The sequence below is a fragment of the Atta colombica genome, unplaced genomic scaffold, assembly GCF_001594045.1.
Source record: "Atta colombica isolate Treedump-2 unplaced genomic scaffold, Acol1.0 scaffold10, whole genome shotgun sequence".
NCBI lineage: Eukaryota > Metazoa > Arthropoda > Insecta > Hymenoptera > Formicidae > Atta > Atta colombica.
The window spans coordinates 860,874-880,677 of NW_017259184.1; the positions used below are offsets into that span (position 1 = coordinate 860,874).

At 28.8% G+C, this 19,804-nt stretch overlaps 1 protein-coding gene across 1 annotated transcript in view; it reads right to left on the minus strand.

Moving 5' to 3' along the window:
* LOC108684201 (lipase 3-like) overlaps positions 1-16,255 on the minus strand; it is a 53,599-nt gene extending 37,344 nt beyond the window's left edge. The window contains 3 exon segments of the mRNA XM_018188396.1: positions 15,229-15,427; positions 16,057-16,230; positions 16,232-16,255. Coding sequence (XP_018043885.1) covers positions 15,229-15,427; positions 16,057-16,230; positions 16,232-16,255 — 397 coding nt within the window.
* Positions 16,256-19,804: the final 3,549 nt, after the last annotated feature.

Genomic DNA, 19,804 nt, shown 5'->3' on the forward strand with positions numbered 1-19,804 from the left:
AGAGAGAGAGAGAGAGAGAGAGAATTATAATTTCTTATTATTCAATTTTTATTTTTATAGTTTGATTAACTTGATGAATTTTTTTAATATTATCATTTAAAAGTTAAATAATTAATACTAATAATAATATTGAGCAATTACAAACATCCATTACAAACATTTGGACCTTAATCGGGTCATTTTCAATACAAATATAGACAAATTATGATATTACAAAATATTGTAAAATATTGGGTTGTCCGGAAAGTTCGTGCCGATTTTTGGTAGGTGGCGTAAGGACAGGTCTGAATATATCAAAACGATTGAAAACGATTGAAATGATATGCGTACATATCGTAAAAGACGCTACTTCAGGCATACTTGGAAAAAATTTGGTTGCGTTTTTGTCAGTTTTATATGCCTTTGAATATGGAAGAAAACAAAGTGCATTTTAGGCATTTAAGGCTTTTCTTTTATCGGAAAGGCAAAAATGCCACACAAGCGGCAAACAAGATATGCACTGTTTATGGCGAAGGTGCTATAGCTGAAAGAACTGTGCGGAAGTGGTTTGCTAGGTTTAAAACTGATGATTTCAACCTTGAAGATCAAGAACGCCCTTCACCACAGATGAAGATCAGATTAAAACACTGATCGAGAATAACCCATGCTACATGATACGTAAATTAGCAAAAATGTTGAATATGTCAAAATTCACGAGCATTTTGTGAAGCTTGACTACATAAATCGTTTTGATGTATGTTCCCCCACGATTTAACGGAGAAAAATCTGATGGATCGCATTCCATTTGCGACTCGCTCTATAAACGCAACGAGGAGACACCATTTTTGAAGCAAGTAGTGACGGGAAATGAAAAATAGATTATTTACAATAATGTTGAGCGAAAAAGATCTTGGGGAAAGCGGAATGAATCATCTTTAGCCACTCCAAAAACCGGTCTTCATCCAAAGAAGGTCATGCTCTATGTCTGATGGGATTGGAAAGAAATCCTGTATTATGAGCTTTTATTAAACAACGAGACGATAAATTCAGAGAAGTATTGTTCCCAATTAGATGAATTGACAGCAATTGAACAAAAACAATCAGAAATAGCGAATCGGAAGGGCGTCGTATTTCATCAGGACAATGCGCGGCTTTATGTGTTTTTGATAACTCGACAAAAGTTGTTGGAGCTCGATTGGGATGTTCTACCCTATTCACCATATTTACCAGACCTTGCGCCCTCTGATTTCCACCTATTTCGATCATTACAAAATTCCCTTAATGGAAAAAGCTTCAACTCTTTGGTTAGGTAAAAAAATCACTTAGAAAAGTTTTTCGCTGAAAAACCTGAGAGATTCTGGAAGGATGGAATTTTCAAGTTGCCTGAAAGATGGAGAAAGATTGTAGAATAGAATGGCATCTACATAATTTAATAAATGTATACTAAAATTTAAATCTTTTGCGTTTCAATTTTCTTTCAAAATCGGCGAATTTTCCGGACAACCCAATATGAATCCGACAATGATTATGTGTCATTTTGTTCATTTGACCCAATTTTTTTACCTGGATCATTAAAATCTTTTTGATTATAGAACTTGTTATATATAACACGCGCATTGCAAAATTGTCGTAATTTGATACATGTATGTATGTACATGAATGATGTATGTACATGAAGCCATCAATTGTATTTTTTATATTCGAACTGAAACATTGCGTGGAGTATACTTTGAACTGTGTCAATATGTAAACTGTATGAGTGAAAAAATTAAATAATTTTTTACATCAAAGTTATATTATCAATAAATTTAATGTTGTAAGTGTACTTTTCACAAAAATTTATGATAAAGCTTCTATTATAGAATGTGAATAGTTTGCACTTTAAATATTGAAAACCAACAACTGATGAATATTGTTTTTCTAGGAGACATGAACACAATTATATAATATAACATTCTATAATACTATATAAAGATTATGCGTTTCGCGGATTTCTTCCGTATCCAGCAGCCTGATACTTAGTACACAGAAATAGCTCAGTATCAGGCTGCTCCTCGCCTTGATGAAGTGAAGTACAAGGTTCACGAAACGTTGACATTCCAAAAATGGATCTGGACACAGAAGAAACTCGCGAAACGCATAATCTTTATATAGAAAGGACTTAGAAGTCTCAAGAATATTTTATAATACTATTAATACTATTATAGTTTTAGCCATTAGCTGCGTTTCAAGATTGGAGAGGACATTATTGCATAGTTTATGGAATTGTCTAACTGTATTTGTATAAATTCATATAAATGAAATATTTAGATAATAGAATTAACTTTGATCGATTATAGGATTTCATTTACTTAATTGATGGAATTAAAATTTATTTATCTAATTATAAAAACTTTTATAGCATACACATATGCATGCATATATTCTTGGTAAAGATTATTTATAAGCATGTCAAATCAAGAACAAAAATCTTTTATAAATAAAATTAATATTTCCTGTAATTAAATTTTATAAGATACATGTAAAATAAAAAATGAAAAGAATAAAAAAGCGACTAAATTAATAATGTATAATTGTATGAAATATATTTAGAAACGGTATAGCTAATATCATGAATTTACCGTTGTATCAGTAGAAAGTTTATGATTGATCACAATAATGAGACAGAATCATATTGCAACTATTTAATTGATCCTATTATAACAATAAAGATTGTTATTATTAAGCAATAATTTGATATTGCAGCAATGAACATAGATCATGCAAACGTTTAAAGAAATAAAGTAGGGGATCAGTAAACTATAGAGGAAAGTAGAATAATTGAGGCTACGTTATAAACAAAACGCGCGTAAACGTGTCTGAACACGACAGCGACGATTGCTCAATCTGCTGTGAGATCACGAGGTGTCTGTATTAGAAATTACGCTACAATTTTAAAAATCGTACACATGAGTGAATATTTTTATTCTTAAAGTTTTTGTTCTACAACCGTATATAATTATCTGAAATATTTGATTTTCATTTAGATAGTAAATGTAATTCGTACTTAATAAAGTCTAACAGTTTTTTTGTTTATTTGTCCTTATTATCGTATAATATTAATGTTTTTAAAAAATGAATGGATAGGAATAAATAGGCTAATAAGATAACCACAACACGGATGTGTGTGAAGTTAGCCACCCTTTTTTTGAAAATCAAAATTTTGACAATTGTTGCAGGTTGTTCTAAGTTTGTTATGAGTTTGTTCCAAAGCGATATTATCTTCTTCCAAAAATCGTTTTCCAAAGTGTAAAAAACAATTTTTTTGCTAGCTCCCCTTTTTTGAAAAATTAAACAATTTCTTCTCGCTATAGATTGTTCTAGTTGTTCCAAACATTGTTCCAAAAGGACAATTCTGTAAGTCGAATGGAAATCGAGAAAAATAAAAAAAACATTTTTCAACAAACGAACGCTCCGACCAAGAGTAAAAGTAAACTCTTCTTATTCCAGCGCAAGATTTTACATTATTAGTTGTTCTAGTTCTGCGAAACATAGTTTTGTGAAACATAGTTTGCATTATGAATCATACATCGATACTAGTTCTTCCAAAAATAAAAAAAAATCGATTTTTTAGCATCCACCATCAAGAGTAAACGGGTGCTTCCTTTCGCGATCCAGTTGAGAACTTTTTGTTCTGAGCTGTTCTAAGCCTACGATATACTGTTCTCGAGTATGAATTTTCTATCGCTATCGGTTCTTTCAAAAATTGAAAAAAATTGATTTTTTAACTGCTACCATTTTCTTTTATCTTTTAGTCTAGAACTTTCTGTTCTGAGTTGTCTTAAATCTACGAAACACAATTCTGTGTAATATGAATCTCCTATCATTATTTTTTGAAAATTCAAAAATGCGATTTTTTTTAATACACTGGTAACTTAATAGAATCATCCGCTGTACAATAAACCTCTCGTATCCATTATTTTATCACTCACTATCTCATTTATCAATGCTTTGTTGAATGAATACAGAATACGAGTATATTATATGATATATTATGTTCTATAATAGCCACTGAGATATCTTTAATTCGCTTCCAAGAAACAAAACACTTTTGAGCGCTATGAGATCCTATACGTGTTTTGTCTTTCGGTTGTTTACAAATCGCGCGTGGCGGATATCACACTGTAGGTAATAAGACAAATCGGAACAAGTCCATTCTTTATTCCTATATTAAGTTCAAATTCAACTGCAGATGAACTTGCATTTACTTTGCCAAATCCAAATTTTGATATCATTACTCCAGACTATAATGGAAAATACTTAATTTTTTGTCCCATTTGCTGGACAATAATATGGATTTATATCTACATCCTCAATAGCATTACGCGATTCATTAACGCAACTATCGAAGAATATATGAACCCAGATAATCATTGTATTCTTATCCGAATAAAGTTTCTCGCTATTTGACATGTATCTCTTAGATTAATATCTGTCAATAATAATAAATTCGATTGGTCTACATTGCGACTGATCTCAATTCCTCGATCAGCAATTTTATCTGTATTAGAAACTCCTCTGATTTCATTACGTAATAAAACTTGCTTTTTCGTGTCATAATGCGTATTAATACTTGATATTAATGATAATACTGGTCTGTTAATTTCTGGCTGATTTTGCTTTACTAGAAAAAGACTGAATGTACAGCGTTATTAAATTTATATACCGTCTGCACACGTTGAGATATGTTTAATATTAATAAAAATTATGTTGCGCTAGGTATATTAGGTGTACAACTTTCCGTTTTCCTATAGATGGCTTTAACGGTAAGTGGTGGTCGAAATAAATAGATCATAGACGTCATACAATAAACTTGGGCATCTATCAACATAACCCCATAGAAACATTAGTCGATTTGTGTCTGCATCATAAAGTTATTCTCGATTGAAAATGTCAGTTTACGAGCCAAATTGTCGTCATTTGCAGGAGGGTTTAATTTTTTCAATATGAAGAAATCTGCGGCTGAGGCTCATCGAATGCTCTCAAATACTTATGGTGAGGCCGCTATTAGTGAAAGAACGTGTCGTGAGTGGTTTCAACGCTTCAAAAACGGTGATTTTGATGTCCAAGGTCATGCTCTGTATTTGATGGGACCAGCGGCGTAGTGTATTATGAACTGTTAAAACGCGACTGAAACAATCACAGGCGATCGGTATCGAACGCAATTGATGCGTTTGAGCCGAGCATTGAAAGACAAACGGCCGCAATACAACGAGAGCCACGATAAAGTGATTTTGCAGCATGACAATGCTCGACCGCATGTTGCGAAAGTGGTCAAGACATACTTGGAAACGTTGAAATGGGAAGTCCTACCCCACCCGCCGTATTCTCCAGACGTTGCTCCCTCTGATTATCACTTGTTTCGATGGCACACGGCCTGGCTGACCAGCACTTCCGGTCTTATAAAGAAGTAAAAAATTGGAGCGATTCGTGAATAGCCTCAAAAGATGACCAGTTTTTTCGACGCGGGATTCGTACGCTACCCGAAAGATGGGAGAAAGTAGTGGCCAGCGATGGACAATACTTTGAATCATAAATGTATAACCAGTTTTTTACAATAAAGTCTCGAATTTCGGAAAAAAAACGGCGGAAGCAAAGTACACCTAATATATTAAGATTTTAAAGATACTGCTTATTTTTCGTGCGTGCAATCAATGCACAAACAATTTCTTACATAAACTAGCTACTGCGACAAGTATTACCGCAATCCCAGTGGTCAAATTAGGAAAACTCGAACGAAACTCAATAGATCCATATCCAAGTCCAGTCTGAGCTTACATTTTTCGAAATAAATCATGCAGATTAAGATTGTTTATCCCTCCAACATGACTAGTAGTAATAATATTATATAATATTATTATAATATTATAAACGACAATTTAATGTTAATGTTTATAAACATAATTTGATGAACATAGTTTGATGTTATTAGATTAGTTCTATTTATGAATGCATTTTAAAATTGAAAATTTATTTCGGCGTGTAGAATCGGTTATGTACATATAATGCAAATCGAATTATTCAAGTACTCGGATACAGCTCAGATCGTATAGATTATCGTTTCTCAATAGCGTAGTTACAAAGACCATCCGTTTAAATATGTACAAAGCATTCTACTTTTTAAATTCATACTTTATTCTGTATTCATTCAACTTACAAAGCATTGATAAATGAGAGTGAGTGATAAAATAACGGATTCGAGAGGTTTATTGTACAGCGGATAATTCTATTAAGCTACCAGTGTATTAAAAGAAATCGCATTTTTTGAATTTTTAAAAAACCGGTAGCGATAGAAGATTTATATTACACAGAATTGTGTTTCGTGGATTTAAGACAACTCAGAACAGAAAGTTCTAGACTAAAAGATAAAAGAAAATGGTAGCAGTTAAAAAATCAATTTTTTTCAATTTTTGAAAGAACCGATAGCGATAGAAAATTCATACTCGAGAACAGTATATCGTAGGCTTAGAACAGCTCAGAACAAAAAGTTCTCAACTGGATCGCGAAAGGAAGCACCCGTTTACTCTTGATGGTGGATGCTAAAAAATCGATTTTTTTTTATTTTTGGAAGAACTAGTATCGATGTATGATTCATAATGCAAACTATGTTTCACAAAACTATGTTTCGCAGAACTAGAACAACTAATAATGTAAAATCTTGCGCTGGAATAAGAAGAGTTTACTTTTACTCTTGGTCGGAGCGTTCGTTTGTTGAAAAATGTTTTTTTTATTTTTCTCGATTTCCATTCGACTTACAGAATTGTCCTTTTGGAACAATGTTTGGAATAATTAGAACAATCTGTGGAGATAATGAATTGTTCGATTATTAAAAAAAGATGTGCTGGATAAGAAAATGTTTTTTTGTTTTCTGCTATTTCCGTTCATCATACGGAAATTGTCCTTTTGGAACAATGTTTAGAACAATTAGAACAATCTATAGCGAGAAGAAATTATTTAATTTTTTAAAAAATGGAGGCTAGCAACAAAATCGTTTTTTACATTTTATTGGAAAACGATTTGGAATAAGATAATATCGCTTTGGAACAATATAGAAAAAAAACTCATAACAACTGGGAACAATTGTCAAAATTTTAATTTTCAAAAAAAGGATGAGGATGGCTAACTTACAACACGGGACTATATGACTAATTTAGAGACGACTTTGATAGTACTTACTCTTAAATTTCTTAGAATGAAATCTCACTATAAAAGAATGAAAATACAGTCAATTTTGAAAAATAGTGAAAATGTTTTACTTCTTGAAAAAGAATAGTAATATTTTATTCCTCTAAAGAGATTTACTTCAGTGGTTAATGTTACAAGTTTGAGTCTCTCGTCCAATCTCGATAAAACTAGACTCATTCGATGTATTTTTGCTCGAAATAAACGAATTTAGCAAAAAGAAGAAATTATTCTGCCTTTCGAATTGAAATATTAATCGTTAAAGTTTATTAAATTAGAAAACTTGTCATTCGCTACGTTAGTAAAGACATTGACAAAGAACAATAGAAAAATCCTATCATTTTGAATATGATTTGTAAATTCACTAATTTGAATCAGATCTTATAGGAATTTTGTACAAATTTTATAATCCGATAAAATATGCTAGGATTTATATCAATCGTGATGCTCTCGCGAGATCAACAATAGAAAATGATATAAACTTACAGAAAAACAAATTGGAAAAAAATCCTATCGTTCTCAATTGCATTTTTATCAATTTTTTTTACCAGGACGATCTCACTCTGCTCCATATAAAGTTGTATTTTAACTCTCTTTGAAATTTCACTTAAAAGAATTTAGAAAGTATTCTCTTTTATTTTAAATGCATAATGCAATAATTTTTATAGTTTTAATGAATTTTAATAATAAAAATATGCAATAATAGTTAAATTACATGTATAAAAAATTTTTCATGCATAAATATGTATAAATATGTATAAACATACATAATATAATAAATTATACTATACGTTTATGATCATTTATATATAAACATGTATAAATATTCATAAACATAATTGTATATGAAATATGTCTATATATATGTTCATATATATATGTTCATATATCTTTCTTTCTTTTTTAAAATTACTTTTAAGTATAATAGAAGTAGCATTAATAATAATGTGAAAACATTAAGAGTAATTAAAAGGATGGATAATTAAAATTAAAAGGAAGGTAATTTTGTGAACATGTATAGACACATTCTAAATAAAGAGTACCTTATCGTATTATGTTTGTTATAACTGTAATTCGGATAACAATTCGGTTTAGATAAATTGTTATTTATCTAATAACAAGATAAAAAGTTATATTTTTTTTATTTTATAAATATGTTTGTGTTTAAAATGCATTTTTATAAAAGTTTTATGAACATGTTTATGTTTAAAATACATTTTTATAAAAGCTTTGTTGATATGTAGATAGATTAAATATACATTAACCTTTATTTTAATAGTGTTAATCAAATTACCTCTTACTATTAGTCATTTTATCCCGGCCCCGAGGCTAATTTAATCAGATGGAATTTTATTAGAAAAATGCAATTTTGTTCATATTAATTATCAGTTTTCTTTTATTATTAAAATATTATTAGGTAGTCAAATGTATATAGTATCTTGTGTAGAGTTCATTTTTTCGATAAGTCTCTTAATTTCGTCTGTAAAAATTTGAAAAATGAGTCTACTATCTGCGGTTTCCCCTATTTATTTTTATCTAAGGGATCAGTTGGCCAACAATGAAAAACTAACACTATATCTGTAACGATACATAAAATTTCACATTGAATAATACACTGCTTAAACTCATTTTTGAAAAGAGAATGGGAACAGACAGATTTTATTGTCGCTGATGCTGATCCCTTAGATATAAAAAAAGATTCGATATTGTCAAAGTGCATTCTTATATATGTGTCATTGCATAATTTAATATAGACTTGATGAATTAACTGAAAATTAACTCGCATATTTATAAAGATAAATAGAATTCCACATTGAATACATCCGAAAGGAAAAATAAATGAATAAAAAAATGAAAAAATAAAAATAAATGATATATAAAAATAATGAAATAGGAAACTCATGAACGAAAGAGAGCTCTAAGCAGTCATCGCAGTCATCGCAAAAAACATCTGTAGATGTTATACTTTAAACGTTATACAAGAATTATACGTTTTCATTATGCTGTGTGAAATTAATAAACAATAGTGTTCGTCGATGATGCATTTCAGTCGCAGTATAAAGAACTTGGATTTCAAAACGTGCTTACTCGCAGTAATACCAAGCATAAGACATAACAGATATGTAAACATATCAATGTGTGTGATTCGGAGTTTGATAATTGCATAAATTTAAATCTTATTACATGTCATTATACGATTCATGATGTTACTGATGGAACATACAGCGAAACTCACACACTCAGAGAATATATCGTATTTATAATTGCATGGTAAAATAATTATGGTTAGAAGCATCATTTTTATAGTTATTATTGCCATAATGTTAGTAACAATAAGTTTATATGTATAGTTCTATCAACCCGTACAAAAATTGTACTATAAATAAATTGTGATAATTTCAAATATATAGTAAAATATGAAAATATGTAATGATAAATGAAATAACCATTTTTATGTAATAATTGCAATCATAATGACTATTATATTATTATAATGAATATAACCATTTTTTTATCATTTGTTTACTATTTACATGTTATAATACTATATAACTAAAAAATATATTTAAAAAAATGGAAAAATCTGCAGTCATTTTCAAATAGTGTGTATATTAATAGCACATTTAATTGTACTTCTAACTACTATAAATTTTTATCTTTCTAATCTAACTACTAAATTTAATTAGTCAAATTTACTATACGTATTATAAAAAGAAAATAATTGTAAAAGTAATTATTTGCATTAAATGTTTGGCAATACTACACACGGAAAAAACAGATTTGATTGAATTAACCGAACTGAAATTATGGAAAATGAACAATCTAGAAATTTAATTAAGTTTATTAGATTTCTGGTTAAATCTATCAGAATTCTGGTTGTAATAACCAATTCCTAATCTACCAGAATTCTGTTTGAAATAACCAGAATCTAACTTTCTATTAATCTAAATTAAACTAGAAATCTAGTAAACTATTATAAAATTCTGGCTCGTTCATTTTCCACCACAATTCCAATTAATTCAACCAAATATTTTTTTCCATGTAGCAAAAGTATATTTGACCATATTTACATGAATAATAATTTAACATTTTTCTTAAAAAAAAAATACCAGGAATAAGAATTATATCACAGTCAAAGCAAGTCACATGCTCAAAAATAAAACACACAACACTCAGATCGCAGCGAGACGAAACACGCCCGCCACGGTCGGACGATCTCTCGAGACTGAAAACAATCACTTTGTCATTATCATTTCCTAATAACTATGTTAACTATGTTAATAAATATCGTATTAATAGCGTATTTCGTTTCCATGTAATCTCCTCAAATATTAATAATATTAAACTAGCAGCAAAGGCATGAAATTAAGAATGGTTACGGTAGGAAATATAAGTAATGTTGGCAATGTCTCGATCACAAGCGTACGATTAGCTCAGCGTACGATTAGCACAGCGTATTAGGCTACCGTTCTAGTGATCGTAGGTTCAAATCTTACCGACAATGCGATGCGTTTTTTATTAATTAATTGCAATTAATAAGATAGGTATGCAAAACAATAAATAATGAATTGAAATGGAAAAATAAAAAGTAATAATAATAAAAATTATTTTTTTCGTTAAGATATAATTATATACATTTTATTACATAAAAGGGATTGTTTGGTCACAATTTCCAAATTATTTCGTTTAAAAGAATTAACAATTTGGTTTGTCACAATTTTATTTGTCATATGATTTCGTAATAATCATCTAATTTTGCTACCAATTTCCAAATCTTGGTAGTAATAGATTCTACTTGTACTTTCTACTTTTTACTTTTAATTATATTTTTAATTGTGTTTGTTGTTACAACATTTTATAGTATAATTTACTATATGCAAATACAATTTATGTATAAGATAACTATACAATGTGATTGAATGAATAGATATTATGGTCGTTATGATCATAATTTAATGTTTTATGATCATAATTAAATTTAGGTTACTATAATTTATATGATCAAAACAATTATAAATTTATGGTTGTCTCAAAAAGTGACTATATAATATAAATTATAATTATATTATGGTTATTCCAACCATTTTTTTTCTCAATGCACATAGACTTTGTGGAGCATATATTACTTCAATGTCATAAAATGTAATTATGATATCTATATTAAAGTAAAATCGCACACAGAAGCGAAATTGAAATAACTCTTGATGTGAAAATAATAATTTTCAATGATAATTTGGATATGTTGCTGAATAACGTGAAATGGTGAGCGCTAATTAGCGCTAATTAGTGAGACTTGGCGACATTACTGAAAATTTGTGGTGAGAATCACTATTTAAAAAAAAAGACTTATGATACATAAGTCTTATTACATCAGTCGCTCTGTGAACCACTCCTACTATATAGAGATTGCTTTTATTAGAGTATACACCCTTGAAAACGTCTCATGAACTCTTACGTTCCAATTCAACAGAATGAAGCATGCGAGTAAATTTATTCAATTTTTATAAAATTTTGATTATACATTTTATACGTTATGTATTTTTCTAAAATCTATTTATGGTACATGTTTTCTATTTTTTATATCGCATCTTCTCATACGTTTTCCCATACATTTTCAAAATCTCGTTACATACCTCATATCTGGAAAAAATGAAATGCATTGATATTGACAGCATATAAATTCTTGGACATCAGAATCGTCGTGAGACATCTCATGTAAATTGCAATCAGCGACAATCAAGGCAATCGCATAATGCCTCATACTACGTGGCGTCATTGATAGTGCATTATATTGAACGATTAATGCTGTCCCATCATCATCACCACCGATTCAAGATTTGAATGTAGAATTTATTAAACTATGTGGTACGGAAAAAATAACATTGTCCTTGTATGATACATGTACATGAAACTAACAACCGCACTCTTCTTATTTGAGCTCGAGCAATGTGTCATGCATGCTATAAACTAAGTCAATATGCGCATGGTGTTAGTAAACAATTCAAATATTTTGTATTATTTTTAAAACAAAGTTGTATTACTAATAAACGCGATGCTGCGAATACTTTGCACAAAATTTATGATAAAAATGCTATTATAGAATGTGTGCTAGTAGTCTATGGTTTAAATTATATTGTATATGCTGCATTAAATATTAGATAAATAAATCTATATTAAAAAATATATTTCTTTGAAAATTTATCTTTTCCCTAATCTCTTCATCATTCTTTCTTCATATATCTTCATGATATTAAATTACTTAATAAGAAAGCGCGTTCGGTTTGGAAAGAGAAAGAGAGAGAGAGAGAGAGAGAGAGAGAGAGATCGACTTATACTATTAAAATATTATTAAAATTGTACTTGTATCATCCTATTGTAAAATCATAAAAGCCCATAAAATAAATATACCATATCTTTTTAATAAAATTGCGTGCGAGAGAATATATATCAATAATTTGTGTGTGACTATACGCCAAAATTGTATTAGCAATAAATGTGATGCATTAAAAGATTGCGTGAAGATTTATGAAACTTCAATCATGGAGTGTGAATTAGTAATGTGCGCTTCAGATGAAATTGTATACATTGCGTTACATTTAAAGTAAGAAATAAATAAATGTTTTATAAAAAAATGTATATGATACTTAAATATATTACTGAATTATTTTAAAAAACTTTCTCCTTTTTCTCTGCTTCTATTCAGCGGTTTAGAATTATATGATAAGAAAGCGCGCAATTTTTTTCTCGAATAAGTTAATCAAGTTATAAAAATAAAAATTGTACAATAAGAAATTATAATTCTAATTTCTATTTCTTTCTAGGTTTCCTCCACAATCCTAAAATATTTTTTTCGCTCCCTTCTATGACATCATCTACTTGTTACGTAACTTTGAAACCTGTACATTCCTGTTTCTTTTTGCCACGAGTGAAAAAGAATCTTCTTTCTCTATTATTTAGAATTAATTAATAATATGATAGCTGTTCAATAGTACGACATAAGTACAATAAGTCTTCAATACCTATTCAAATAATAATTTATAATGATTTGATAATTAAGCTCAGCTATTTATATTACTAAAAATATTATTATATTATATTAATTAGTTGCTAAATTAAAATCATTACTAAATCATATCATTAAAAAATCCTAAAACAAATACCATATTTATTTAAAATTGTGAGCAAGGAGAAAAGAGAACACAGGAGAGAATATAACGGGAAGAAGAGAGAGTGAATATTATGATAAGTATAGAACCACAATGAGTAGGAGAGAGAGAGCACGAATACTATGACAATGAGTTTAAGACTACAGCGAGTGGGACATGTATCATTATGCGCAGTATTTGACAACGTCACAATGTATCTCGATCTTTAAATTTTATATCATTGTGCATACTACTTGGCAACGGCGCAATGTATCAAAATTATATTCATGATGTCATCGCGAAACATATCATATTAATTTGTCGAATGTCTTTAAAAAAATCTTTTATTACACTAACACAGCTGTCGTATCGGTGCTTGCATTTTTGATCTCTCATGTTTGAACTATTCCATATGTATTCCTGAAGAAATGTGATAGAGGGGACGAAACTTAGAAAAAGCTCAGGCAATGTTACTGCATCAGTCGCCTACAGTTGGGCTAGAACCCGTTATACTATATCGTTTATATATTCGGGAATAATTACAATTTTTTTATATTTCACAAAAATCTTAAATATCTCGATGAAAAAAAATCATAGAAAAGTTTTTAAAAATGCGTTTTAAAGAGGAAGAATATACAACTTTAAATTTTAGAAAAAGTAAGATTTCAAATAATAAAATTATACACAATAAAAAAGTCAATTTGTGAAAAATCTTTGCAGCAATTTTTTTCTGAAAGCATTTTAAAGCTTAGGTAATCTATTTGAAATATATTGTTTATTAAATATATTGTTTATTAAATTTTGTTTGATTTCACCCACATTGAGCGCTTCAAAGATCAACAAAAATATTGAAAAAAAATATTTTTTTAAAATTTCAATTTTATGTAATTTCGAAAATATCATAGAGTCAAAATCCAAATTCCAGTTTAAAACTTTATTTTTCCTCTTAAAATGCATCTTTAAAATCTTCGCTACGATTTTTCTTCACCGATATACTTTCCGTGAAAATTTCCGTGAAATGTGAGAAAATCGCAGGCGTTTCCGAATTTATAAATAGTAATGTATTCCAAGTAACAGATGAAGTTTTAATAGAGGTTATGATTAAACCTATTTTGCTATCTTAACTCCTATTGTAAATCAATTTATTTTAACACTAAAAGCAATAAAAAGAAAAATTTGCGACACCATTATAATCAAAGTAGCAATAAACTATGTCATTATATTGTAATTGATCTTATCTTGATATTTTAGCTCCTATTATATAATAGAATTAAAGTTTAACCAAGAGTCAAAATTTTGACTTGGGCAGATATAGAATGCGGAATGCGGAATTCGCTGAATGCCATATCAGCATTCTATACACGGATTTCATATTCTACATGCGAATTCCGCACGCTACATTTGCATTTTTTTTCCTCGTTTTTCGAAAATAGTGCCACGAAATAATGTTTATTGATAGCTTCTTGTTGTGAATTATGATATACACAGTATGGCACTATTTTCCCCTTTGAGGGGAAGTTAAAATATCAAAAATTTTATCGGTATATTTTAAATTTTCGGAATTTTAAACTGCATTCTTTTTTGAGAACAGTTGTTGCAGTAGATATCATCAACTTTTGTGTTTTAATTTTTAAGAAGCATTTAATGCGATTTTTATTAATATTCATTGAAAGTTGAGTATTTCCTAATCAAAAAAAGCAGTTTGGGAAAAAGAAAATATACATTGAATTAGTTTTGAACTAGTTTTCTTATTCAATTCAAAACTAGTTCAACGTATATTTCCTCTTTGTCCAAAATGCTCTTCTTGATTGCTAGGAACACTTAACTTTCAATATATTAATCAAAATTATATTAAATGCATTATGTATTGAGGGTCACTCACCAAGGTCTTTGTCAGGACCAGTTAACACCCAGAAATCAGATGAAGCGAGGATACCATTTTGAAAGAATATAATCCCTCTTTTCTGTCGACCTTTATACAAAGGACTTGCTGATATTCTATGAATCGTCAAAATATAACCATCTTCTGTTGTGACGTAATGCTCCTCAGCAGAGTAACCATATCTCTCTACTAAACCAATCTTTGTAGTAAACATACAAAGCATTAAAAAAAAATTCGTTTTTTAATAATTTCATTATTATGTTATAGTATTTTATATATTTTTATTTAATATACTTTTTTACACAATCCTGGTGGAAAAAATTCATTGAAATTAATCCACGTTTGCAACACTTTTCAACATTTTAGCATTTCAGAAAAATTTCAGTCTAATTTTAGCGATTTTTAGCTAAAAAATTCATTTTTAGGAAAATTTCAGAAAAATTTTAACAAAAATTTCAAAGAAATTTCAAAATAATTTCGATTCAGTTTCAGTTTCGATTTTTTAGTATGTTAACTGAAAAATTAACTTTCAGTGAAATTTCAACAAATTTTCAGCAATTTTGTTAAAATGTTCCAAAGTGTGGAATAATATCAGCAAAATTTTTTCATCAGGCAAAATAATAAATTATTGTTTTATTTGTAAAAGAAAATTCTATTCAAAATTTTATATAGTTGATCTGCACTGTCGAAACAAAAGTTGTTTTCATCTGCCATAAAAATTAATTTTTCGATATACATTAATATAACTTTCTTATTTAATTCAAATTTCTTATTTTTTCAAATGTGCCTTTATAATAAAATAAGATATTAAAAGAGAATCATGCTTACAAAATCCATTGTAGTTACATTGTTCACTGCAGTTTTAATTTCTGGCTTTCTTACTCTTACTATACCGGGATCCTTAGGAAATAGATAATTGATTATTGCTTTTTGAGGGATTAAATCTTTCCAGAAATTTAGTCTTGCTTGCACTAACATTACAGTAAACATAAGTATGAAAAAAAACAAATTTCATTCCCATTCTCATTATATTGTCCACTGAAGATTCAAAGTATTAGATCTTGTAAATGTAAACAATATTGATATAAGTTTTATAACAACTACCTTTTTTTGCAAGAAACCTATAAACGTAATTGGTATTAATTAATTCATTAATCATTTGGTGAATCTTTCTTACAATACATGTCAAAGAAATTCATTAAATGTTAATTTTTAATTTTTGGTATTAAATAATTACCAATATTATAATTTAAAATTAATGAAATTAATAAAATTTATTTAAATTTAAATTAAATTATAAATTCAATAAAATTGAATATAAGAGCTAAATGATCCAAGCACATTACATGGTGCAATAAAATATATTGTTACAAACACAAATTCTTCCATACGTTTCGGATCATTTTCAGTGGATATATAACTTACGTCAATACTATTTTTATCTTCTTCTATTATACATCGTTAGATATTATATAAAACCTATCGCAACAATTAACATTAGCACACTTCAGCGAGAAATTTTCACAGATTAAAAGACTATTATTCTGCCATTATGGTATTGATTGTTCTTTTTTTTAAATATCGCAAATTAAAATCAGATTCGGAATCGTAATTTCCATAAAATCAGGATAAATTATTATGCCGCAATGGTGGTATTGACTGTAAAATTATTAAAATTAGAAAACAAAAAAAAGGAATTAACATAATGTAAAGATTAAAAATTATTGTTTTTACCTTAGAACATTCAAGACTCGACGGACTGAACAGGAAGACAGCTTACATGTTAATAGATTGCTCGATATAACAAACGTAATGACATGAGAGGAACGGGAAAAACATGACAATGCTTCGCAACAAATACGTAGAAGGAGTTGAACTAATCAGAACGAGAAACCAATAATGTCACTTATTGGCTAATAAATCTATAAAAGGCAAATATGCTTCTGAAAGAAATTCTGTATCATTTTGCTTGTTTAATCCATTTTATTTGTTTAATTGTATGGATCATCATCAGAAATTAGCCTTTTATTATATTAAATTAGCTTATATATTAAATTAGTTTTTTGTTATCCAATATCTGAATTCCTTTCAAAATCATGATTATTATTCATCCTGTGTATAAAAATTATTGACGGTGAGCCGCATTTCTTTCTTATGTCAGAACTGTGCTCATTGACACATGTTTTTAGCTTTCTTTTAGTTTTGGCCCACGTATGTGCGTCACAATCCTAATGAGAGCTTATACTATATCGCTATGAGCCATAATTTCTACTGAGGTCTTTCCCAGTTTTGAAAAAAATTTTTAATGTGTTTGGAATCGAAAAACTGGTTTTAATATTTTATATTTTTTTGTATAAATGACAAATTCTCTGAAATATTCTTTATAAAAGAAATTGTTTTTCTTTGTATAATATTTCGATTGTTCGATTTGTTTTTTATTCATTTCTTTTTATTAGAAAACAGATATTTAAGCCTATTCCTAATTATCGAGAAAATGAAAGTTAATGGATAACAATTCTCAATCAAAAGACTAATTGCCTCCATAAGATTTTTCTTGTAGAAGGATAGATCTGAAAGAAAGATTTATTCATGCCAAATAACTCCTCTTTTATGTGATACGGGAGGAGGAGGGGATGGTGAGAGCAAAAATTCAAATATTAATTTTTTTTTATATAAATCAAAAGACAGTTTATTATCAATTAAAATAGCAGTAACATCAAATTTAAATTATTGCTCTCACCTACCTTCATGTGAACCATAATCTTCTCTATAACGAATTAAAAACTCTTAAAATATCATCAAGTGAGTCTGCAGGCGTGACCAAGAAAATGTCATCAATATCACAGATAAAATGGTAGTTTTATTGGAATTGGATTCAGTACTCTCAATTCCAAATTTTGCAACGCAAAGTTCGCAATAATTGGAGATAGTGGAGAGCCCATAGACGTACTATAAATCTGTTTGTAAAAGATACCATCAAATTTGAAAGTTAATAAGTCTAATCCAATACTAGGGTTTAGTTCCACCACAACCTGAACCAAGAGCCTATAGACTGATGAAAATCCATAAATATGGATATCCATTACGCATAATAGTCTCCATCAATAGTCCATGTATTATTTGACGTTTTTTCTACACAATGTGATAAAAAAGAGCATTTCAAAAACAGCTAGCTATGTCGCGAACAGTTTCTAGTTAGTAGAGCAAACTGAATGGTTTCTGTTTGAATCCTGATTTTAAATGTATCTTTGGATTTGTCACTTTTTTCAAAAAGTGTCTACTGACCTAGCCGTTGACTGTAAGAGTTTTTAATTCGTTACACGGAAGATACGGTTCATAATGGAGATAGATGAGAGTAATAGTTTAAATTTCCTTGATGTTACTGTCTTTTGATTTATTGTATATAAAAAAAATCTATGTTTTTCGACAGATATTTGAATTTTTGCTCTCACTATTCTGTATCATATAAAAGAGGAATTATTTATGGCATGGTGAATAAATCTTCCTTTCAGATCCATCCTTCTACAAGAAAAATCTTATGGAGGCAATTAGTCTTTTGATTGAGAATTGTTATCTACTTTCAACTTTCATTTTCTCGAATAAGAATAGGCTTGATAATTAGAAATATCTTTTTCTAATAAAAAGAAACGAGTAAAATCAAATCGAACAATGGAAATATTTCAAAAAATATATCAAAGAAAAACGCTTTATTTTATAAAGAACATTTTAGAAAATTTGTCATTTATTACAAAAAAATATAAAATATTAAAATTTTTTCAATTCCAAACGGTTTTTCAATTCTAAACACATTAAAAAATTTTTTCAAAACTGGAAAAGAAGTACTCAGTAGAAGTTATAGCTCATAGCAGTATGGTGTATAAGATCTTATATCAGGATTGTGACGCTGCATACGTGGGCCAAACTAAAAGACAGCTAAAAACAGCTGTATCGATGAGTACAGTTCTGACATAAGAAAGAAATGCGGCTCACCGTCAGGGATGTCTATACACAGGATGAATAATAATAATAATTTTGACTGGAAAGGAGTTCAGATATTGGATAACGAAAAGTTAATTTAATATAAGTGTAATAAAAGGCTAATTTCTGAGATGATCCATATAATTAAACAAATAAAACGGATTAAACAAGCAAAATAATACAGAATTTCTTTCAGAAGCATATTTATCTTTTATAGATTTATTAGCCAATAAGTGACATTATTTGTTTCTCGTTCTGATTGGTTCAACGTATTTGTTGCGAAACGTTGTCATGTTTTTCCCGTTTCTCTCATGTCATTACATTTGTATCGAGCAATGTGTTGACATGTAGGCTGTCTTCCTGTTTAGTCCATCGATTCTCGAATGTTCTAAGGTAAAAACAATAAGTTTTTAATCTTTACTTTGTATTAATTCTTTCCTTTTTGTTTCCTAATCTTACAACCAATATTAATATCATCATTATGGCATTAATAATTTATCCTAATTTTATGGAAATTACGAATCCGAATGCGGTCTGACGATTTTTATGACATGTTTAAAAAAAGGACAACCAATATTATCAATACCATAATGGCAAA